This window comes from Ochotona princeps, chromosome 9 (genome assembly GCF_030435755.1).
Source record: "Ochotona princeps isolate mOchPri1 chromosome 9, mOchPri1.hap1, whole genome shotgun sequence".
NCBI classification, from domain to species: domain Eukaryota; kingdom Metazoa; phylum Chordata; class Mammalia; order Lagomorpha; family Ochotonidae; genus Ochotona; species Ochotona princeps.
The window spans coordinates 15349580-15375152 of record NC_080840.1 but is presented as its reverse complement, the minus strand read 5'-3'; the positions used below and the strand labels follow the sequence as shown (position 1 = coordinate 15375152).

The window sequence follows — 25573 nt, the reverse complement described above, 5'->3', positions numbered from 1 at the left end:
TAATTATATCATCATAATATCAGGTTGTCCAAGTGTATCTAAATATTGTGTAATACCAATATAATGTGTCTACTAATTTATTGGGACTATTACAACACCTCAAACTGTGTGACTGAAATAACAGAAACTTGTCTCACAGTTCAAGCAGCTGGAAATCTGAGCCCAAGCGATGCTCATCAATCTACTTTGTAGTATCAAAACTGCTTGATGTATCTTAACTCATTTTAAATGTGGGTAAGATTAGTCAATATAAATAGGTAACCTCACAGTTATTTCCCAACCAAAATATTCTCTGTAATAAAACTATGAAGCTAAAGTCAATCCATTATTACAGGGGAATTAATGTAAAGATAAAAAGTATAATAATTCATATTTTATAGACTTTGATGCATGTTTAACTTGCATTATGCTCTTTGAGATGCATAATTGCTATATACATTTTGATAGGAAACTGAGCTACCATGACATTGAGTATCTTCTCTTAGATATTAGCAAAATGAATTGCTTAAAGCTTTAAACCAACTTCACAACCTAGAATAAAATGAATACAATTTAAAAGCCTGATAAGCTCTTAAAATATATTTATTATCCTAGTCAAGATTTGAAATATATTAAGACATAATTAATACTTCAGTCATCACATAACTTTTTGTGCCCTTGTAACCAATCCATCACTCCTTTTCCCTTAGTAAGCCTCTGATACAATTTCCCTCACTTTGTTTTCTTATTCTAGGACTTCATGTAAATGAAACCATACAAAATGTGCCTGTTTCATTTTGCTAACACAATGTGTTCAGATTTATTCATGTTTCATGTGTGATGCATGGCTTCTTATTTTTTATTGACAGAAGATTGACATATTAATGAGCAACAACATGATGTTTTGATTCATGCATATATTGAGTAATGATCAACACAGTATAATTAGCATATCTGTTACCTTAAACTTTGTAAAATGCTTTCATTTATTTGGAAGACAGAGCAAGTGTAACACAAATAGAGGTCTCCCATTCATAGAACTTTTCAAATGCCTGCAAAAACCGAGGCAGTATCCATCAGTCAGGTGCTGTATACCATTCCAGGTATCCCACATGCATAGCGATAGCCAATACTGAATTATCACCTATTGTCTCCCATTGTATACCTTTGTGGAAAGCTTAAGTCAGAAGCTAAAGCCAGAAATTAAAACTAGGAACTCCAGTGTAGAATTAGACATCATCATTGCCATGTTAAGCACTCCCTCCGAACAACAATTCTAATCTGATAACAGTCCAGATACTCATGTACAGGCAAAATGATTCAACAGATTGTGGCATATTCACACAATGAATTACTTGCAATTATATGACAATGTGTCTAGCTTGTCCACTGTGTACATGCACTTGATCTTAGCACTCAGTAGTTTCATACAGAACGTTTTTGTGTTTCTTCCTGGTGCCCTTGTTCCTAAACCTGTCCCTGAAATGAAAGAAATAAAAGGATAGATGAGTGGCCATATGGATAGAGAAATACACAAGAACGTTATGACTAATTCAAATTTAACGACACTTCACACATCTCTTCAAGAGAAAGTGGAAAAAGGAAGCTTTCCCCTTTTAACGGCAACCTATACAGAGGCTATGAAAGCTGATGTAATTGCCCACTTGACACACTGATTTAAAAGCAGATATGGATTTAAAACCTAACATTTAAATATACTTGCATTTAATATATACTTACATTTAAATTTACATTTCTTGCATTTAAATATACTTCTGTATACAGATAAGTATTAAGTCCACTCAGCAAGTGTAAATATAGCATTAAAGAATGCATTATGGTATATGAAGCGTCGATTCTATTTTCAAGCTGTGATTGAGTGTTGGCATGACACCTGTTCTCCCTACAGCAAATTTCAATCATTATCTCAGCATTTTGCTAAGGTGCCATTTTGGACACAAACTTCTTCCTTTTCTGATAAAGTGGATTTATTTGTAATTTGTATTAGATAAAATTAAACTATTTTCCTATGATGAGAGTATATCAGTCTTCAAAAGTTGGCCACAATTCTTATGAAATGAGGATACAGCTGTAAGGGAAAATTTGTCCTCTGTGTCAATGCCCTGAACAGCCTTAGGATGTAACAGACATTTCTGGAAAGAGATTGTCACAGGGAATGACTGGAGATATTAGCACTGGCATTGAATGAATCAGACACAATACAAGAATAGATTTCAAATATTTTGGGCTCTAATTCCAGATATTTATTTCGCTGAGTAGCTCCCACAAAAATATTTCTCATCCTCAGTAATCATACACTATTTTAAACCTTTAATAAAGGTATAATATAGCAGAATTCAAGTAGTTTATAAAATAATCACATAAAAAGCATGTTGTATGCCATAAAATTGCATTAAGAAAATATGCATAAATCTGCATGTCAATGTAATTAGTGCATGTTTATATAATACATATAAATTGTCAATTTATATATAATTTATATAACACATGTAAATTATAAATGAAATAGTGTCATGAATGTATATCTTATAAAACTTCCATATGTTTTCACATGAAAAACTAGTAAAATTAACCCATTTCAGTTTTATGAAGTTGCAATGCCTAGGAGTCTTCAATGTTCTGCAAAATAATGTCATATTTCCACAGCCTTGCTTCATGAAGGCTCACCAGGCATCTTACCTTTTCTCTAAGTCTTCGATGGTGTCAGGAAGTGGGAGCTTAAAGGTCTCTGGGAGTAAGTAGACACATCCTGCAGCTGCTATGGGGAAGATCCCATAAAGAATCATAGGCAGGTGCACAAAGTAACTTTCTGTTGCAAGGACTAAGGCGGAACATGTGCCTGCTAATTTTGAAGCAATCCCAAAAATGCTCTGTAGACTCAGTCTGCAAAAAGCAAAAACATTTCTTCAAAAAGTTAGGTCCAAACCTTTCTCCAAGTGCTGGCTCATGTAAACTACATATACTAAATATCAATTAACATGTCCCATACCATGCATAGTCTCCCTGTTAGACATGATTGTACTCTTTTGCAATGACGTCATAAGGAGTTCCAAGTATGTCTTTTGTTTTACACAGGGTGTCAGCCCACATGTCAGATTCAGTTTTCTCAGTAGCAAATGGGAGGAAGAAAAACATGAATTCAAAGACAACACAGCACATACTATTGGAGTTATCTGATCAGTTTAAGATAGCAAATTAAATTTTAATTTCAGCTAAGCAATAAATAATGTTGTAGATTAAGTAAGCATCTTACAAGACAGGTGCTTTAACCAACTAAGCCATAGGGCCCTAAGTAAGCATCTTGAATACTTCTTCATTCATTCATTCATTCATTCATGATAAAGATGTTATCTATATGAATTTTAAATTTAAATAGCTGTCCCTCTCATCTACCCTCCCTTTCTTCCGCTCTTCCTCCCTTGGGCAACCCTAAACAATATATATGAATGCTCATTGTATAACTTAAAATTAATATTTAAAAAGCAGTAGAAATGACATAATACTTGAGTAATGGAAATTTTTAGAAATTGAGACTTGAAGAAAGATTATTTCAAGAAGTGAAATTATAAAACACAGCGTACTTTCCCAACCATTACAGTCCAATTAAAATTTACTGTTACCTGAGGACTTAATTTCTCTAGGGAAAAATGTATAAAGCAAGCATTTTACAGGGTCAACATTTTCAAAACACATTATGCTCCCACTTGAAACACTGGCATCCCATATTACAGTGATTGATAAAGTCTCTCTCATACACACACAATCGTATTTGCTCTCTTATTCTTACTCTTGGTCATTTTTCTTTCTTTTTTAAGATTTATTTATTTGGGGGACCAACACAGTGGCCCAGTGGCTAAATATTTGCCTTGCACTCGCCAGGATCCTCTACGACCCGGCTGTTCCACTACCCATCCAGCTCCCTGCTTGTGGCTTGAGAAAGCAGTGGAAGATGGGCCAAAGCCTTGGGATCCTGCATCAGCATGGGAGACCAGGAAGAAGCTCCTGGCTCCTGGCTTTGGATCGGCTCAGATCTGGCTGTTGCAGCCACTTGGGGAGTGAATTAGCCGACGGAAGAGTTCTATCTGTAAAAAAAAAAAAAATTATTTATTTTTTATTAGAAAGGCGGTTTACAGAGAAAAGGAGATACAGAGAGAAAGATCTTCCATTTGCTGGTCCACTCCCCAGGTGACTGCAATGGCTGGAGTTGAGCCAATTCAAAGCCAGGAGCCAGGAGCCAGGAGCCAGGAGCTGCTTCCTTGTCTCCCATGCAGGTACAGAATCCAAATGCCTTTGGTCATCCTCCACTCCTTTCCCAGACCACAAGCAGGAGCCGGATGGCAAATGGAGCAGCAGAGACAGGAACCATTGCTCATATGTAATCCCAGCACACATGCAAGATGAAGAATTAGCTACTACTGAGCCATGGTGTGGGACCCCTTCACTCTTGTTTTGTTCTTACTTTCAATCTCCCATTTCAAACCAACATCTAAAAAAAAATAGACACTTGAAGTGTTTTCTTCTTCTTCTTATGCTTGTTAACACTTCCAAGCTTGCATGCATTGAAGTGGGGGAAAGATTCTCTTTATCAAACCAGAAAATTCACCTGCTCCCTATAAGTATGCCTAGGAAGGCAGTGGAGGATGATCCTGGCATTTGGGGCCTAGCAATCACATGGTGGACTCAGATGAAGCTCCTGACTGCTCACTTAAAACTGATCCTACACAACCACTGTGGAAATTTGGCAAGTGAATCAACAAGTAGATCTCTCTCCTTCTCTCTCCTTTTCTGTTTGTCTTCCTGTAATTCTGTCTTCTAAATTAATAAATAAAATTTTAGTATGAATATATTTAAAATTTTCCAAGGACTGTTCAAATGATTTTTATTTCTGAAAGCTATTTTGAACATAATATGAAAGTTACTTTTATTTTATTTCTTTAAGTTTCCTGGAAACTTCCAGCAGGATTCCATATGTCAAATAGGACTATTTTCTGCTGCTTTCCTTACCTGTGTGTTGTTGGTGTAATTTCATTGCAGAAAGCCATATATATAACTAAGAAGGATGCAAGAGATGCTTTTATCAGTATAAAAATAATGAGACGTAAAGTGGACATATCTATGAACAAAATTTTGGAAACAAAAATTGAGATTATGTTAAAATTAATTCATACATTTACTGTCGAATGTTTCATGACTACCACTAGGAAATTATCTGAAGTCAAACTTTGCACAACTAAGTTTCCAACTAAGCAAATAAGAAACAGTTGGGTATCTACAATAGGGAGAAAATGATTTAAAATATTATTAAAAGTAAACCTGGGATACCAAGATGGACTACAGCGCAAAATCAGAAAACAGACAAAAACAATCCAGGGTTTACAAATACTACAATGCTCAATCTGAAGAAACAGTAGGAAGTAGTAAGATCAGAAACAAAGGCATGCTACCAAAGTTGGATATCTGAAAACCAAGTGCCAGAAGAGCCACAGCAGCTGCCGGAAACTGAGCTGGCTGCTGGAGAGAGATATGTTGGCCTTCCTGTCATTCAAAATTTCACTGATCAAGTCAAATGAAGAACAGTTAAAAATTGGGAATGATAAATTTCAGAGATCAGACTCCCTACTGATGAAAAGCAGAACAAAGTAAGAACACGAAATGGAGAGTGGATATTGAGTGGATATTGAGCTGACCAACAAAACCCAGCAAATAGCACAAAAGGATCATATACTGTTGGAATAACAGATTAAGATCAATGTTTAAGAGATGTATGTACTCACAGTACACAAGATCAAAACGTGCAACACATTTCTGCAAGAACAAATACGTATGACAGTCCTTCATTGAAATAGCGAGGTCAGGAGTAGAAAACAGAACAGTGGTTGCCAGGGACTCTGGGCAGTATATGTATATATATATATATATATATATATATATATATATATATATATATATATATATATATACTGTGTGTGTGTATATATATATATATATACTGTGTGTGTGTATATATATATATATATATATTTGAAAAAAGAACTCCTTATTTCATATATATGAAATGCAGAGTTACAGAGAGAGACAAGGGGCAGGAGACACACACAGAGATCTTCTATCTACTCTTTCACTCCCCAAATAGCTGCAACGAACCCTGGAGTTTTCCCTGGGTCTCCCATGTGCGTATTGGTGCCCAGCACTTGAACTGTCTTCTACTGCTTTCCCAGTCATAGTCAGATGGTCAGGATCAGAAGTGGATGTGCTAAGATATTAGCTGGCTTGGAATATCAGCAACTACAGGCAAGAATTTTATCTGCTATGCCACAATGCCAACTCATAATACATTTTTTATAACAGTTTTATTTCTAGTAAATTAAGTAACCTATCATTTACTGATTGCATCATTTCTGTCAAATACATCATATATATATATGATCATATATATATTCACTTTCGATCCAGCTCCCTGGTAATATGACTGGGAAAGAAAGGAGGATGGCCCAGGTGCTTGGGCCCCTACATCCACAGGGGAGATTATAAAAAGGCTCTAGGCTCCTGGTCTCAGGCCTGTCTAGCTTTAGTTGTGCCCATAAGGGGAATGAGTGGATAGAAGACCTCTCTCTGTTTCTCTCTCTCTCTCTCTCTCTCTCTCTCTCTCTCTCTCTCTCTCTCCCTGTCTCTCTCTCTCTCTGTGTAATCTTTCATTAAACAAATCAAACTTTAAAAAAGAAAAAAAATGCTATTAAAGAGTCTGAATGCCATTTTAATAGTAATAACAGAAAAAAATACCAAACATGAAATAAATCAAAACACTTGGCTTCAAAAATTATCATCTGCAAAGAAATACAGCAAGTACTACATAAGAAAACTATGAAACAGAAAAGAAATAATGATCAAAATAAGAAACCATTGTTTGCTAGCAATTATATTAATGTAATAAATTATACTCATCAGTGAAGGGACACAAAGTGGCTGAGTGAACTTAAAAACTAAAGAGAAAAACAGAAAACATTTCCACACACTGATACAAGAAATTCAGCTACATTTAATGCTGAAGTGTTCCATGGCTGTTCCATGCAAATAGCACCCCAAAAAAGAGCAGTAGTGCCTGTACTTTATATGAAAGAAATGGCACATAAAACTGTGACAGGTGAAAATTGTCATCACATAATAATAAAACACTCAACTTAATAGGAATATGCAATAGTTACAACCACATCCAAATCTACGATCAAACTCCTAAAGTTATATCAACAATGTACTGATAGATCTGAAGGGTAACATAGCAATACAATAATAGCGGAAGACTTCAATACCTCATTTTCTTTGTTTTTTTTAAGGTTTATTTATTTTGCAAGAGATACAGAGCGAAGGAAGGGAAGAGGGAGAGTAAGAGGTTGTGGGGAGAGAGAGAGAAAGGAAGAAAGAAAAAGAGAGAGAGAGAAAGAAATATTTCATTTGCTGATTCGTTCCCCAGGTAGCTGCAACAGCTGCAGCTGGGGCAGACTGACAGCAGAAGCCACGAGCTTCTTTTGAGTCCTACATGAGTGGCCATGGCCGGGCAGCTTGGCCACTGTTGCTTTTTCAGACTGTTAGCAGGGAGCTGGATCAGAAGTAGAGTAGCAAGCTCTCTACATACGGGCATAAACAGTGACCATATTGAATACCAGTGCCACAGACTGAATTTTTCTCCACATAACACATGATGTAAGCTTCTGATTTACAATATTAGATATATCATCCAGACTGAAATAAATAAAAAAGCAGGATTTTTAACCAGGTTCAGAGATTAAATGGACGTGGCAGGCACATAAAACAATTACACCCCACAGTAACAAAAAACATATTCTTTTTCCAGTAGTCATGGACACTCCTTAGTATAGAGACATTCTATGTCACAAACTGAGTTCATGAATTTAAAAAGATTGAAATCATTCCAAATATTTTATCCAACCACAGGAAAATAAAAGTAGAAATGAATACCAAAAGACAATCAGAAAAAAAAAACTTACAAATTTGTCGAGATGGAATAACTCTTACATGGTGGGCTAAAGCAGAACTTAAAATGTAAATTAGAGAAAGTTTCAAGAGAACAAAAAATACAAACACAACCTAATAAGGCTTGTGAAGCACAGCAAAATTAGTACAACAGAAAAGCTCACAGCAACGAAGAGCAAGATTTCAAATAAATAAACTTTACAGCTCAAGAAATTAGAAAAAAAAATGTTCCACTCAGATTTATCAGAGCAAAGAAAATATGTACAGAACAAACTTAACACAGCAAAGGTCAAATGAGAAAACCCACAGCTAACATCTCGCTCTGCTACAACAAACTGTAAGATTTTCCTTCGTTATCTGGAACAGAGTGAAGATATTTTGCTGTCTGTACTTTTATACTAAAGAGTACCACACGTTTGAGCCAGAGGAATTTGGGGAGAAAGAAATAAAAACACTCACAGAAAAGAATGAAGTTAAATCATTTCCACTGGAAGATCATATGCTCTTATATAGAGGAAAAACCTAAACACTCCACAGAAGTAAATAGTAACTATTTGAACAACAACAACAATAAATCTATAAGCCTGTAGAACACAAAATCAACTATATGCCAATAATAAACTACCTAAAAAGAACATACAGTAACAGCAAAAGAACAAAATAGCTTGGAACAAATTTAACCAAGGAGATGAACGCCTTTTATACTGTGAACTCCAAACACTGACAAATTGAAACACAACTTCAGTTCATTACTGTGAGAATTAATATTAAGATTCCCATTCTGCTTAAAACAATATAGAGTTACATTACAATTCCTACCAAAATCCCAAACAGATTTTATGCAAAAAAAGTAAAATCATGTGAAATCACAGAAAATATTGAGAAATCAAAATAATTTTGAGCAAGTATAGCAAAGTAAGATACATCATGTCTCTTGATTTGAAAACTTACTGTAAAGCTACAGTGGTCAAAATAATGAAGTATTGGCATAACTGCATGCCTAAAGACCAATGAAATAGATTATAGAGCCTAGAAATAAATCCATACATTTACAGTCAACTGATCTTTGGCAAGAATTCACAGAAATATATTGGCTTCAAGACTGCCTTCTTTATAAAGGGGATTGGGAAAACTCTGTATCTACATCCAAAAAAAAAAAAAAATGAGACTGGACCCTTATCTCATAGTGTATTTTAAAATAATCAACTAAGCCAATTAACAGCTTAAACATAAGAATTTGCTTCACTAGCTAGCCACATCCTGTGATAACAGCCTTACATCCTTTACGTGAATACTCGGTAATATAACCATGCTGTTATTTTGAGAACAGAAGCATAACCGTGTGTGTGTGTGTGTGTGTGTGTGTGTGTGTGTGTGTGTGTGCAAACTTCAGTGAAATATTAGTAACTGAAGAGGAAGTGAAATATTTTCTAGCCAAGTGTCCAACTATTCCTTACCACCTCAAAATTTAGATCCTATAATTTATCTTCAAAATATTTTTCACTCAGATGTTCTCTTTCCATTATCTTGTAAAACTTGTTTTCCTTTCTTTACCAACACATTCCTATTAATCTGTAATGACTACACGCAAGCGCTGTCTGTAGAGTTCCTAAAACGTCACAGTTTCTAATTAACACCTTTCTCCATGATACATTAGTGCCAAACATGTACTGCCACTACATGGGTTTCCAGATATAACACTTCTGTTTTTAGCCTGGGCTTTGCACTACTTGATAAATAATATTTTAAACATTTATCTTTCTGATTACTGATTCAACAAAGTCATAAATGTGAAGTGAGACTGGCTAAGCAGCACATGATAGTAAAAGCACCTAGATGCCAGACTACAGTGTTTTTAGCATTACTGACATGTGAATTACAGTCAATTTGGAAAATCACTGATTACAGAAATATGCATTTCTTATGAGATTTCAGACACTGAAAAAAATCCCACCTTTGGACACAAATATGTTGACTATAATACCAATTCCAGACACAAGAAACGAAAAAGCTATTGAAGGGCGACGACCAACATGTCTTAGCACAAACAATGTAAGAAATCTGGCGGGCATGTCAATCATCCCAAGTAGAAACTGAGACAGGAATATGTCCTTCCCCAAGTTCTTAATGTCCAACATGAGGCCATATGTACTGAAAAGTGATGAAAACCTGGAAAACAAAATACAAAGCCATTCTATAAACCCAACTAACAGAATGTTTTAATATAGTTTCTGTGTATTCCTAATTTTTTATTTCTCTTGAACATATAATTAGTACCAAAATATTTGATTATCAGATGAAATAAAAGGATTCATGATACAATGAAAAGTTACTTAGAAAAACTTGAAAATATCAATAATGGGGGGAACGTCCATAATCATGTAATGGGGGATTACATATATATATTTATCAAAACTGATACAGTTCATCTACAGTTACAATTCAACCTAAATCCTGAGTGTGAGTGCTCCTGGAATCAATGTGAAAACTAAGACCTTTTTATTTCCTAGGCAGGGATTGCAATTGCTCTTTTCCACAAATTTATAGTAAATAATCATAATTGCCTAGATTTTGTTATGTTTTAAAAACATTAAGGCTTAAAATCTTGTTGTAATTAAAAAAACATTTACTATCACACAAAATGTAACTTCTGTGATTTGAGATAAGACTCCAGTAAATGTTTTATTTGCAAATACAGAGGTACACTAGAATGAATCACTAGAACAGAACAATATACTCATACATGGGCAATGTGTATAGAAGCGTAACTTTATATTGTGGTAAGGGAGGCAGCTGATTTAGGGTCATGGGCTTGGAAGCCACTCCCCACCACCACCCATGTGTTCTCTCCTGCCCACTGTGAGCTCTTTGCTGTATTCAGAAACTGAAATACAGGAAATCACCACTCAAGGATCATTTTTTAAACCTATGTGTGTTTGCGTATGTTTATGTATTCAAACCTTGTATATATGAAGATGCAGGTACATACACATGCATGTATTCATTAGATACTGCATATTGAATAATATATAGTGATTTCTATATTTGTTTTCTAGACATAGAATCTTGGCCTCAGTCCACAAATTACCAGCTTCATTCTCGCATTCACAATAATTATGTTTCTTTAGGTAGCAAACTCATGTAACTTCTCTTACATTTTTGCACCCTTTAAATTGTGCTAAAAATAAACTTTACATAACCAAGTGATAATTTTAATTTCTATTATCTTGTATACATATATTAATCACTGTCATTTCATGAAGAACAGTATCCAGGTTTCCTGTGTAGCTGAGCAATTTTATGGAGAATTACACATTTAAAAATATTGGAGATCAAAGAGAGATAATTGTCCAATAATACGTAGTCAAACTTTGTAAAACTTGAGTATGTGTACATGTAATTCAAAATATTGTACTCCATATCCTTATAAAATATTGCTACACATATGTTAATTTTCCAGAAAATAATCTTTCTTTTCTCCATTTAATGGAATCATGTTACGATCCAGTTTTATCTTTGAGACTTTCTTTCCTCCAGGTCCTATAAATCATAACCATCTTCAATAACCCATTCCCAAAATCTGAATCCAAATGGATATTTTTAATCTTCAATCTTTACTACTTATCTTCATATTTTTATGTCTGACAATTTGAACAAAAAGAGTAAAAAGCTATCGCCTTAGAATAACAGTCCTCACATTGCTTAGTGTGACACTGAAGCTGTTGAATAAGTGTTAGAAGATGAAAAGGCAGGCTACTTACCCTAGAAAGGATCCGAAAAGCAATGTCCTACACAAAGTAGGGTGAAAAATGACCTCTTTCATTTTGAAATGTTTTTTCTTTATATTCAGTTCTTCCTTCATTTTCAGTGTCAAAATCTTCAAAGGCAATGAGTAAAAAAATCATTTAGACTGTGTAGAAGGGATCTTAATTTCCAAAAATTATTTCTTTTACTCCCTCATGCACCAATACTCTCAGTTGGAATCATTCAATAAAAAAGTAATCTCCTATAACCACATTGGTATGGATGCTATTTAAAGTGTCTAATAAACGGTAAAGTAATTAAGCCATTAAACAAAATCAATGCATAAATAGATTACAATATATGCTCCAAGCCTTGTAACACAGACTTATAATGGATATAAAAATTCTATAGAAATCCTTTTCCGGACCCGGCGCGATAACGTAGCAATTAACGTCCTCACTTTGAACACTCAGGGATCCCATGTGGGAGATGGTTCTAATCCCGGCAGCTCCACTTCCCAACCAGCTCCCTGCTTGTGGCCTGAGAAAGTAGTCCAGGATGGCCCAGAACATTGGGACCCTGCACCCGCATGGGAAACCTGGAAAGAAGTTCCTGGCTCCTAGCTCCGGATTGGCCCAGCACTGACCATTACAGCAACTTGGGGAGTGAATCATCGGATGGAAGATCTTCCTATCTGTACATCTTACTTTCCAATAAAAATAAATAAATCTTTAAAAAAAAGAAATTCTTATCCAATGTTCCTGATATCATAAAATTATCTGCTGCTCATTGGAAATCACTGATGTTCTCTTCTGCAACACTGACCTACCTTGTTAAATGACATTCCTCACTGAGACTCAACTTGTCATAAAATCAGCAGCAAACTGTCTCCAAGAACCTCTCATGACATTAATCTCAGTGGTGGTGAGTCCTCCCACATTTACTGAAGTACTGGAAGTATTCCAAATAGCTTTTTTCTATTATACTTTCTGATTTATCATGTGAGTTTTTATCTCTATTACTTTTTTTAAGATTTATTTTAGTTTTATTGGAAAGGAGGATATACAGAGAGGAGGAGAGACAGAGAGGAAGACCTTCCATGCATTGATTCACTTCCCAAGTGACCACAATGGCCAGTGTTGTGCCTATCCGAAGCCAGGAGCTCTTCTGGGTCTCCCACACCGGTACAGGGTCCCAAGGCTTTGGGCTGTCCTCGACTGCTTTCCCAGGCCACAAGTTGGGAGCTGGGTGGGAAGTGGAACTGCTGGGATTAGAACTGGAGCCCATATGGGATCCTGGTACGTTCAAGGCTAGGACTTTAGCCACTAGGCCACTGCACCAGGCCCTATCTCGATTACTTCTTAACGGATTTATTAAAACTTTAGCTTCTCAGAGTCAATGCATGATAATTACTGTGACACAATCTTCATTCTTGTGCTAATGTGATATTAATACAAGGAGAATCAGTTCAATATAATTCACAGATATAATTCTAAAAGTGGGCTCCCCTGCTGGACAACAATTCCCACTGGAGAGCATGGGTTGGGTTGGGGGCAGACCAGACCAGGCAGGGTTACAACACCTGTGGGCCTCATGTGAGCTAGATCAGGAGAAGGCTAGGTTGGGCTGACAGTTCTGACTGGTACAAGAAAAAATTAGAGTGGGTGAGGGTTGGTTGGGCTTTGCCACATCCTCAACTGGCAGAGGCTGTCACTGGGGGCTTAATCTGTCAAATTAAACTCCAGAACCACCTGTAAAGGGAGTGGGAGTGACCTAGTAGGGAGATAATGGGCACCTCCCTCGTGGGTAACCACTCCCACTGGAGAGCACGAAAACCAGGACAGGGGCAGGGGTGGCTAGAGAGAAAGGCACCTGCCAGTATGTGTGTGGGCTGAATAGTAGGTTGGTTGGGTTGCACTAAGCTTTAATGTCCATTGACATGTATGAGATCTAAATGGGATGTGGGACAGACTCAACAAGCCTGCAGTACATACTGGCATGCATGGAAACCAGGGTAGGGGGCAGGCCTGGTGGGGGTTATGGGGAGTTGCCCCAACTAGGTTGCAGTTCCCACTGGTTTGCGTGAGGACTGAGTATGAAATAGATAGAATCGAGCTGGACTACAACACTCATCGAGTCACGTGGAAGACAGGGCTGGAAACAGAAATGACCCAGCAATCACGGCCAGCATGTGCATAAGCTGATTGGGGCGACAGACTGCCAGACCATGTACTGGTAAGCACACACAAAAATCAGGTCTGGGATCACCTCAGATGAAGTTTCTTTGGAGATCGTCCCACTGAACTGCTGATCTCAGAACCCCAACCACAAAGAGACTATGTTAACCAGTAGATTCTGAATAGATTTCATCATGCTTGGTACGGCAAGATTGGCAGCAATTTTGAACTGTTGCACTATCTAAACTGCTTGAGCAGGACCCTCGGAGCGTGCCTCACATTGGAGAGAGGCTGGGTGGGGCTTTTTCCCTTTGTTTCTCCCCTGACCCCAGATACAGGGGGAAAAATGATGATATTACTGTGGAGACAATGGTCTTACCCACTTTCCTGTAGCCCTTGATGCTTTGTACCCTCATCAACTAAGTAAGATTATTAAAAAAAGAAAGAAGGCATTTCAAAAGGTTCATGCAAATATCATGGAAGAAAAATATGCAGGGATTAAAATGTTTTTATCAAAGCAAAATGTTTGGATTTCATTTTTCCTCACACTTTTTGTCTCACCGACTGATCCAAGTGACTGGCACACTTCAGTTATCTGTTCAAATAAATTAATACATCTTAAAAAAATAAATGTCATTGACTGAAAAAAATCTTTTTCAAATCTGCAAATACCAAGTATACACAGAAGGAGATAATCGTAACAATAGTGAATCTTCCCTGACTTCTTATCCTTCTTGGCTCTGTACATCAATAACTTGGCTTGTTTCTTTGGTGATTGTATAGCACTAGGGAATGAGATGATAAATGGTTGTGATCTTTCCTTACCTCAGCAGTCAAGCTTTGCGCCACGTCTTTTTTTCCATTAATATAGGCAATTTTCTTAAGTTCTTTTAAGGCCTGTTCTGTTTTTCCAGTTACAATGAGCCAACGCACGGACTCTGATACCATGCTGTTTGGAAAGGAATAGATAGTTTCTGAAGGAATATTTTGCATTCCAGTTCAGAGAGATGCTTTCACTTTTACAGAAATGAATTATCTTTGCAGCTTACATTGTCCCTTCTGTTTACACAGAGTTCATCTGGATTGTCAATCAGCCCTCTGCCCACTCCAATCATTACCTATTCAGTGCTCTGAATCTTGGGATATATTTTGTTTTGATTCCCAAGTAAGTAAAAAAAAATTTCCCTTTTCAAAAATAGGACACAATTTTCTTTTTTTCAGTTTTATTTCAGAAATCATTGTTGTCTACATGTGTGACTATAATGGAAATTTACAATTTTTAAAGACACCCCTTTGTTATCAGAAGTTTGAAGTATAACCAGAGTTTCATATTGTTAACTTTGATCAGTATCCAGCATTTAATTTCTGAAAAGACTAATTAAAGTTTCTGAACACTGCAACAAGCACTTCGGAAGTAAAAGACCATTTGTTCTTATCATAAGCAGAAATCAGAAAAGAAACCATTTCATTCAGGTGTATTTTCTGGAAATAATCCCAGCAACCAAGAGAAAAAAAAAAACAGATGAAATGGAAGCTTGAACGGGAATTTTAACATTTTATATTAACGTATTTTTATTTACTTAAAGGTCAGAGAAATGGAGAAACTGAAATGGACCAAGAGTGCTCATTCATCTACAATTTACTCCCCAGAATTTAACCAGGAGCTCCAAAGTATGTGACAGGAACCCAATAACTTGAGTCAGCATGTGCTGCTTGCAAGGGTGAGAATCACAAGCCACTAACTGACAGCATTTTATAAAATTTTCTGCTGAGCTCCTTTTCTTAAAATTAAGTTTTCAGATTTTAAAACTTCTTTTTTTTTTTCTCAGCATTACACTTAGAGATAGCTCTGAATGCAGGAATAAGTAGCAAACTAGTTCTCAGTGGTAAGAAACAAACCCTCAAGAATCACAAATATTTAAGCAAAATGGTTTTATATTTAACCAAGTCCACATACCACAAAAAGAGAGAGAGAATGAGGAAAGGCACGGATAACGCCAGCTGAAGCATGTGCCAGTCACGGATAGCATAAGCTATTACTCCAAGCAATGCCTGCCCCAGACTAAGCGAGATTCCATAGGCTGTGAGAATTGTGGAATGCCATTTGGATGAAGTCTCTTCTAAAACTGAAGGGAATCAAGGATACTCAAAATCATTGAGGAAAAAGGACTGTAAAAACTCAAGCACAACATGCATGTAGATACCAAAACAAACTTACCAAGCACGATGCAATTTATTTGAAGTGAACCCAAGCAGGCAGAACACAAAAACCTCAAAACACAGTAAATGGAAAACACGGGGGCAAACGCACAGCAGGTGCCCGAGATGCCACACATCAGGCAACAAAAGAGCAGCAGTGGCTTCCGTCCAAACCTATGATCATAGCAGTTGGTTTAGAGAAAATTACATCAAAACACTGTAAATGATTAGAACCTCCCCGACTTCTAGAATTTCTACTTCCTTGCATTCCACCTGCACATTACACAAGAGTGACACCACAAATGCTCATAAAGCTTACCTATCTTGAAGTCCAAGGTTAGTATCAATACTTCCATGCCTTTTCATATAGCAGAATTTACACACTGTGTTTGCAAATCATTAAAATGATAGTTTTGTGAAGAGAGAAAACACATAAAATTGTTGGAGGTAGTATATGTTATCCCACTCAAGGTTATAAAATAATCATTAACTTGACAATAAATCTGCCATAATGTACAGATACATCATGGATCTTTGTCACGCAAGCTTCTACTAAAGCCATGTTCGTCTACTTACCAAATATTTTGTGTATAGCTTTTAAATGAATCACAGAATTTCATATCATTTTTAATCAGTTTTCAATCTAAGCATGAGTGAACTTACTAAGGCAAAAGGGGAAGACTGTCCAGTTCTTTCTGATAAATAATGTTAGTTTTCCAAATTTGACTCACAGAAGAAGGTTAACAGAAAATCCATGGCATAAAATTGGTGATGTCAAAGTCAATAATAGAATTTCATCCTTGAATGAGCCATCCTAGCAGCAAACCTCTCATAGAATAATAGAATTCATGTTTGCACATACTAGCAAATCTTTTCATTGCCTTTGACCTCTTCTCATGTCCCAAATACAGTTATCATATTCTGGTTATTGTTACTAAAAACAACAGTGAAACAGTATATGTGTTCATTCTGAATGCAATCTTTGCTAAATAGTTTGTATTGTTATATGTAATTAACATAGCTGTAAACAAGACGCAAATAATTATAGTTAATATTTCCTCTTACAGAAAAAAGTGATCAAATATTAGTGGTGTATAATAACCAGACCAAGGCTGCTCAGCAATATTTCATAGCAAGTCCTACTCCTTTTGGATCCAAGTCCCAACACTTCTCGTGACATACAGCGGAACTGCATATGAATTTGACATCTCATCCAACTTCCTACGTGTAATGTTAAGATCCAAAAAAGTTACTATTGTCGAACTTATTTGGGTTTCTTAACCTATTGAAACTCAGATTAGAGAATTTCTGTTTCTGGCTCCACTGAAATAGTTCCACCAAAGTGGCATTCTTAGTTGCATCTTCTTGCTTAAACAGTTATATGATTTACTAATTAGATTATTTTCTTCTTTATTAAGAGTCATAATATTAATTCCAATCTTCCTATTTTAATTTTCTCTGACTGCCCACTTTTTAAAGACAGTGCTTCAGTAGTCTGACAAGTTTCTGCACCTGTTTTTCAGTCTATCCACAAGAAACTATTTTAAGCACATCATGTAAATTTTATAAAGATCACACCTACGTATGTATTTTCATATGATCACATTAATTTTACTATCAACTTTAAAAGTATAATAAGGATTTAGCTGTCAAGCAACCTTAGCTTAGCTTTACAAAGATTTATTTATTTATTTTTATTGGAAAATCAGATTTACAGAGAGAAGGGGAGCGAGAGAAAGATCTTCACTCCTCTGGTGCACTCCCCAAGTGGCTGCAACACATAGAGCTTAGTGGATCCAAAGCCAGGAGCCAGGAGCTTCTTCTAGGTCTTCCATGAGGGTGTAGGGTCCCAAGACTTTGAGCTGTCCTCTACTGCTTTCCCAGACCATACACAGGGAAATGGAAGGGAAGTGGAGCAGCCACAACACAAACCGGTGCCCATACAAGATCCCAGTAGTTGCAAGATGATGACTTTAGCCAAAAAGCTACCATACCGGGGCCCTCAGCCTAATTTTCCTTAATTACCTCAGTGGGGCTTTTCCATCCATAACGTTTGTTACTCTTCATTTCTTAAGCATTTTTGTCTACGCATATTTTTAAAATATTTTTTTCCATTGCAAAGTCAGATATACAAAGAGGAGAGACTGAGAGAAAGATCTTCCATCCGATGATTCACTCCCCAAGCAGCCACAACGAACAGAGCTGTGCTGATCTGAAACCAGGAGTCCAGAGACTCTTTTGGGTCTTCGACGTGGGTGCAGCATCCCAAGGCTTTGGGTAGTTCTCCATTGCTATCCCAGGCTATAAGCTGGGAGCTGGATGGAAAGTGGGGTCGCTTAGATCAGAACCAGTGACCATACATGATCCTGGTGTGCAAGGCAAGGGCTTTAGTTGCTAGGCTATCACACCATGCCCTATACACTTTTTTAATCTGCTTTCCTACCTGGTCCTTCTCAGCTTAAGTTTCAATCTTTTTAGAAGCCCAGATGGTGACCTTCAGGTGTCCCAAGTTTTGAATTTCCTCAAATAGTACTCCCCTCTAATTTGGCTGCTGTCCTCTTTACATGGACATGCCTTTAATGTGTACAATACTCAGCATAAATGTCTAGAGATGTCAGAGATGGTTCTTGATCATAAGGCAAAACTTGAACCTGCACAGGTATGCACAGCTGTATACACTGGCTTCCTGGAGGGGAAGGACCACCCTAACCTGGAAGGTTGTGTGTGTGTGTGTGTGTGTGTGTGTTTTAACCTGCACGGGTGCCTATAGCCAGGCTGTGTGGCTCCTCTCTGAAGGGCTTAGCCGGGGCCCAGCCAAAGGCACTTGGTGAAGTCCCTTGGACAATCTGGTGGTGTATCCTCATGGTTCGAAGGATCTTGATTTACAGGGGAATAACAGGATCTCACAGGTGGTAGTGAGAGAAGAGCTGTGGTTTTTATGCCCAGATTAGGAATTATAGCTGAGGAACCTCCACAGACAAGTCTATGACATGTATATGTAAGTAAAGGACTGAGAGCAAATTGGTTTTGGGGGTGAGGGGAGAATAAGAGTGAGAGAAGTGGGTCAGACAACAGAATCAATGGGGGAAATGTGGGCTCATCCCTGCAGAACTGCAACCTCTCCTGGCTCGCCCAAGAACTTCAGTGGGGTTAGGCCTTGCTGGTGAGCTAAGTGAGCACCCCAGCTGAGATTGGGGTTCCCACTGGTGAAGATGAGAGTAGGATTGAGGACAGCTTGCTTGGCTGGACATGGCTGCGGCCTGCACCAGTGCAGGTATGCACTAGGACTGTGGAGTATCAGATTGGGCTAGACTCCAGCATCCACTGGTATGCATGACAGCCAGGTTGGGTGTAGAACAGGCCAGGCTATGTCTTGAATCCTGATGAACTATGAGAAATCTGTGTCTGGGTGCAGAGCAGGTATTGTTGGGCTACAACAACCAACAAGAACCAAAATAGGAGTGGCTGGTTGAACAAGGTTACTGTTCTTGCCAGGGCAGGAAGTGAACAAAATCAACCTGGGCCAATGATCCACTGGTGTGTGTGAGAACTGTCACTGGGAGGAGACTCCATGGAGGAGCTTGGGAAGCTCCTTCACTGGGATGCAGTCCCTTCAGGTGAGTGCAAGAAACAAGGCAAGAAGCAGCCCAGATAATGCCTGGTTACAATACCTGCCAGCATACATTTGGGTCAAGTCTGGGGACAGACCAGTCTGGGCAAGCACATAACACCCACTGGCAGATCTGAGAACCAGGTCAGGTGCAGGAGGAGTCAGATCAGGCTTCAACACCAGCCAGTTCACATTAGGACCAGGACAGCAACCAGACCGGGTTGAAGCACCCACCAGTAGGAGCTGGAATAGGGCAGACTAGACTAAGTCAGGCTGCACAGTAAGATTGCAGATGCTGAGGTGTGGCAAATCATGCCAGCCTGGGCCCAGCGGGGCCAAGTACACAAGTTCCAGAGACGGGAGATCTGACAGGGATCAGATAGCTTAGTTCAGGTCCTGGGATCCATCTACATGGTGGGGGACGGGTTCCTGAACCCCGGAAATGAGGGAATCGGTGGGGTTTGGATTACTGGCCCATATTCTGGGGCTTCCCTTTTAGGTGGACATCAGGTTCATGAACCTTGGGCTGGGGGATCCAGCAGGACTAGGGTCACTTGGCCTGGGTCCTTAGACTTGCCTGCAAGAACATGTCCTACTTAATGAAAAAGATGGAGCAGTGGACACAAGCCCTGTTGTAAAATGAGCATATGGCAGCTCATTTGGTGTTGCAGCAGCAGAACAGAACTAACTGGACAACTACCCCAAACGATGACAGCAAAAAAACTTAGTAAATGGAGTCAATGAACATTGGGAGGATGGCATCATCCTCAGATTTGGTGAAATTGGCAGCATTTCAGAATTATCCAAACCACTTGGGCAGAACCCTTGGAATCTGTACACACTGAGACTCTGCATTGATGTGAGGGGGTGGTTCCTCATCCCTGGGTCCTGGGACATGTCCAAGTAATGAGTAGCTTCCTCTTTGTTGCTCCTTTTCCCAGAAACAACAAGAAGAAATAGCAAAGTTGAAAGCAATGAGTACACCCAATTTTCCCTAAACCTCAATCCTTCCCACCCTGCTCCAGCATGTAATCATTATAAAATATAAAATTTATATTTAAAAAGGAAGACAAAACTTACCTGTCAGAAAGCATGCTAAATAGAGGAGTACCCACCACATACCCTGCCATGTAGATGGCCTGGGCAAAGGTTTTGAATGACTGAAATTTGCACACTAAATTCCACTGCAAAAGATCGGACAGAAAACAATACAACTTAAAATATTAACACATCACTCAAGACGATAACATAAATATAACTCATGAGTAGGTTAAACTGTGTAACTAGTTGGTAAAATGACAAAAAAATGTATAAAAATGACTTACCAATATTGACAAAGGCTGTAGTTCAGACACCAAAGTGAACAGTATAAATAGTAATCCTATTTTAATAAAGATGAAGTTCTCAATAGGAATAGAATGTACTAAGAACATACTAATAAAATATCTCAGTGAATATGATTGCAGTATCCTTGTATCTCACTGTACAAATGACCCTTTCACCACACAGTATAGAGCTTCATTCTCCAACCTTGAATTCTTAGCTATTATAAAAATAGTACTTCAAACACAAAACAAATGCATAAATCAGGAGAAATTTGATTTTCTCTGTGTCTAAATTTTCAAAGATTTTTGTCGAACATGTTCTATAGCATAGTCAATAGGCATCTAAGAAGAAAAGCTCTTTAATAAGCCACCTGAATTAGGACGGGTATGCAGCTAGATCAAAAGGGCTTTTCTTTAAATCGGGGAATACACACCAAGCCAACACAAAGGCAAAGGTATAGGATAACTTTACTAGGAGAGGTGGTAATGTAGATGATGAGGAAGGACTCCTGAACTGAAAGACAAGAGAAAGTGGGAGCTACAGGAGATTAGAACTCAGAATTGGTCCTGGGATAAGATACCTCATAAGCACCATTATTGATGTTTTTGCACTTTTCTAAAAGCTGTGGAATTCCATTCAGAATTTTTGAGCAAATAACAAATAACAAATAACAATAACTATGGCAAGAGGGAGGAAATGAGGAGTCTGCCAGGAACTTGAGAGGAGAGACTTTGTCACTGGGCATTGCAGGGCACCATTGAAGAGAAGGAAATGAAGATTGTTCATGAAATGTTGAAAATGAAAAGTGAGCAGAGCTGTGTATGTAAAGAATAGCAAGTCTCACAATGACACCAAAGTGCTGGACCGACACATTTGCAGTGGGAGGAGCAGAATTTGTGCCATAGAAAGCTGCACAAGGTTAGTGCTGACAGCATTCTCTAAAATCCCTCGCTTGTAGAAAGTATTATGGAGTTTCTTCTTCTGAGGAAGGAGGTTATCAATCCAGCATCTTTTATTTTTCTCAATTGAAAAACAAATGTTCTGAAACCGTAGAGATTTTACCTAAGTTACTAAGGAACAAAGTCTAACGTACCTTGAACTCACTTTTAGGTCAGGCAAATCCTAATTTAAACCACTGTCTCATTTAATCTGTTAATCACTCACATTGGCCAGGGTGATACACTTACTGATTAAATATTTAAAATCAGAATAAAATAGCATTCCAATTTTCACTGCCTGGAGTGTCATATCCATTATGTTATCTATTATAATATGAAATGACCTCGGCAGATTATTGTTTATACGCATTGCTTTTATTCTTCTTTGAACTAAGTTCTTTATGAAATAGTCATTTATTTTTATTTCACAGGCAGATTCCTAGAGAGAGGGGGGAGACACACAGAGAGATTTTGCATCTGATGATTTACTCCCTAAATAACCAAAATAGCCAGAGTAGGGACCAAAGCCAGGAGCCTGGGGCTTCTTTCAGGTCTCCCAGGAGGGTGCCAGAACCAAAGAGTTTGGGCCATCTTTCACAGCTTTCCCAGGCACATTAGCAGGGAGCTAGATCAGAAGAGGTGCCAGGACTCAAACCTGTAGCCCATGTGGGATGCTGGTACCACAAGCAGGGGCTACTTTGCCCTAGCACCAGCCTCAAAAGTACTATCTTTTTACTCTTTGTATAGTGAACTTTTATTTAGTACAACATTCAGCCTTTAGTTACCAATGGAAATTGAAATTTTGTGATCTCAAAAATACAATAAAAATCAATAATTATAAAAGCCTATGTGGCCATGAGGCTCATAGCTGTGAAACTATCCATCTCTCAGGAACAAACTGGGATTCAACAAAATTATAATTCTAAGTGGATCTCTCCTTCATGTTTATTCTCTTCTTCCTTCTTTTTTACAAACTGCTCTGCTCAAATTATTAAAATATTTCTACTTTTTTGAGTTAACATTTGGGAAACCAGTGGTATACTGCATAGATATTGGCATTTTTTTTTCTTAATTAACACAGTGTTTGACATGATACGCAAATGGAGTCATAATATAACGTTTTTTAGGTATAAGAATTAGGAGATGGACTTAATCCTTCCTAATTTTAATTTTCTACATTTCAACTTTGGTGAAGACAGACCTGTATTTTGCACATTATGTTCCAGGCACAAAACCCAAACCAGAAGACATGTAAATAAATCTGTGTTGAGTCCTGTCATGTGTTGATTTTCAAATGTTTTAGACATATTGTTGATCTAATGTTTGTAATATCTCTGAAACAAACACTATCACATAGTGTATAAAATTTGTTTTTGATAATTGTGTTAAAATAAAATAAAAACTAAGATTGTCCTCAAAAGCAAGAAATAATATCATACTGTTTTAAACATTGGGGAACTAAGGCAGAAAACTGCTGCACTGTGAGAGATAAACCTAGGATTTTAACTTTAATTTAACTTAATTTTCAATTTATTTTAACTTTTAATATAAAAATGTAAAATTTAACTTTTATTTTAACTCAAACATGTTTTCCTCTTATTCTCATTTTACATATAAAAATGATGTTGCATTTTTAAATATGAAAATGAATATACGTAAAGCATATCAAGGTCAAACAACTAGTTGTGCACCTTCATGCAAGCTCAGTCACTTAGCATGAGAGATTCCTGAATCTTGACTATCCTGTGTGTTAGGAATATGTCTTCTACTCATGAAATCCTAAAATCTACTCCCAGTTCAATCCTTGTCACCCACTATTAATCTATTACCTCCGTCATGATGGTAGAACTGAAAACACTTTGGTCGTATATCCATCCTTCCAGGCACGGCTCCGTCTCCAGCTGGGTGTTATTGATGTCTGACACATTAAGATGTAAGAGTTGCCACTGTGTCTGGCGGAACCGATGGCATTTCTCTGGTTTCTGACTTGGGTCCATTGGGATGGATACTCTCAGTAGCGCTTCAGTAGTAAGGTTTGCAGGGATGCTGGCTTCAGATGTGAGGTTGTCAAGGAGTTGTACATAGCAACGGTGAGATGGGATTGCTGCTGTAAAATTCTCCATGTAGTCAGGAGGAGATGTGATCAAAACTAAAAGTATGGACACGATCGCATTCAAAATCTGAAACCTCCCACTGTCGCCGACATAGCGTAGAAGTTCTCCAAAGGCCATGGTTTAGGACTCAAATTGTCAGCTGTAGAATATCAGATTTTTCAGAACAGAAATGATATTTTTACAAAATCATTAGTAAAGTGTATATATGAAAGTATATTTCTAAATTAGGAAGTAAAAGAATTAAAGCAAACATGTATTTTCTTTTACATTACAAAGTTTTCTTTCCCTGTCTTCCTATAAAGTTCTCTAAACACTGTATTACTCATTTCACCAGAGGCAAAGTCTTCTGTGCAATGACGAAAGAAATTGTAAAGGGGACATGTCCTTGAGGAAGCATTTCAATTGCATTTACACAATCCCTTGTGACTGTAGTTAATATGCAATGCAATGTATTCTGCAAAACTCTAAGGAAACAGTCTTTCATTTAATATTAATAGACAGATAAAATTGCTTACATTCAAGGTTTTCAACACACTGTACATTACAAATGTGCATCTTAGAATGGCAGATGTCTATCTTGATCCATAGCTTCTCATATCTCTACCTTCAGACTCGGTTACACACTATTCTACTCGTTGCTCCCATAACTTTAATTCTTTTAGTTTCCACATGAGTGTGTGATTATAAGCTGTTTCTTTAAGTGTCTTGGTTATTTCACTGAGTATAATGTCATTGGGCTCATCAATGTTGTTGCAAGTGATCAAATAATACATAATACATATCTCATTGTATATATATATATATATGTATATCTCCCATCTTACTCATTTATTCGTTTGCTCAAGTGCCTAACATCCTTAATCATGAGAGAAGAACTCCAAACCTTAATTAGATATTACCTCATACCTGCAAATTACCAAAAAATGAAAAGATAACAAGTATTGGTGGCAGTATGGAGAAAAGGAAAACGTAGGTGTTATTGGAAACATGATACAGTGGAGCCTTATTTTTTTTAAATGGAGATTCTCTTAAAAATTACAAATAAAAACTACTGCAATATGATTCAGTAATCCCACCCCCAGGTATGTGATCAAAATAAATGAAATCAAAGTCTCAAAGAAATATCTTCACCCAGGCTCATTGCAGCACTATTGAAAATAGACAAGATTTGGAAATGTCTTAGACATCAGCTGATCTACAATCAACCTGTTCACTCTCAGGAAATAAATTTAATGAAAAATACTTTCTGTTAACCTCACATATGACCAGATATGTATGCATTATTGCATTTATATATTCACATATATTTATATATCGCATTATAAAACTATGATTATGTGTCTCAAACAAATTGCCACAACACTCAACCTCTTCACATTTTTCCTCTAAATCATGCTCTTTATGATATGAATCTTCAATGAATATAATCATGACACCTGTCAATTTGTGCTGGTAGTTAATAAAGATGAGATAGAA

The 25573-nt window shown here is 37.3% G+C and overlaps 1 protein-coding gene across 1 annotated transcript; it reads right to left on the bottom strand.

Annotated features, from left to right (window-relative positions):
* Positions 1-1388: 1388 nt before the first annotated feature.
* Positions 1389-24214, bottom strand: LOC101529520 (solute carrier family 22 member 22-like). Its single transcript, XM_012925614.2, has 10 exons — positions 23813-24214; positions 20800-20903; positions 16129-16283; positions 15868-16036; positions 14736-14859; positions 11751-11866; positions 9944-10158; positions 5005-5113; positions 2680-2883; positions 1389-1458 (listed from the first exon to the last, which is right to left on the bottom strand). The coding sequence occupies exons 1-10, from the start codon at positions 24212-24214 to the stop codon at positions 1389-1391; spliced, it is 1668 nt and encodes a 555-aa protein (XP_012781068.2).
* Between the last annotated feature and the right edge of the window lie 1359 nt (positions 24215-25573).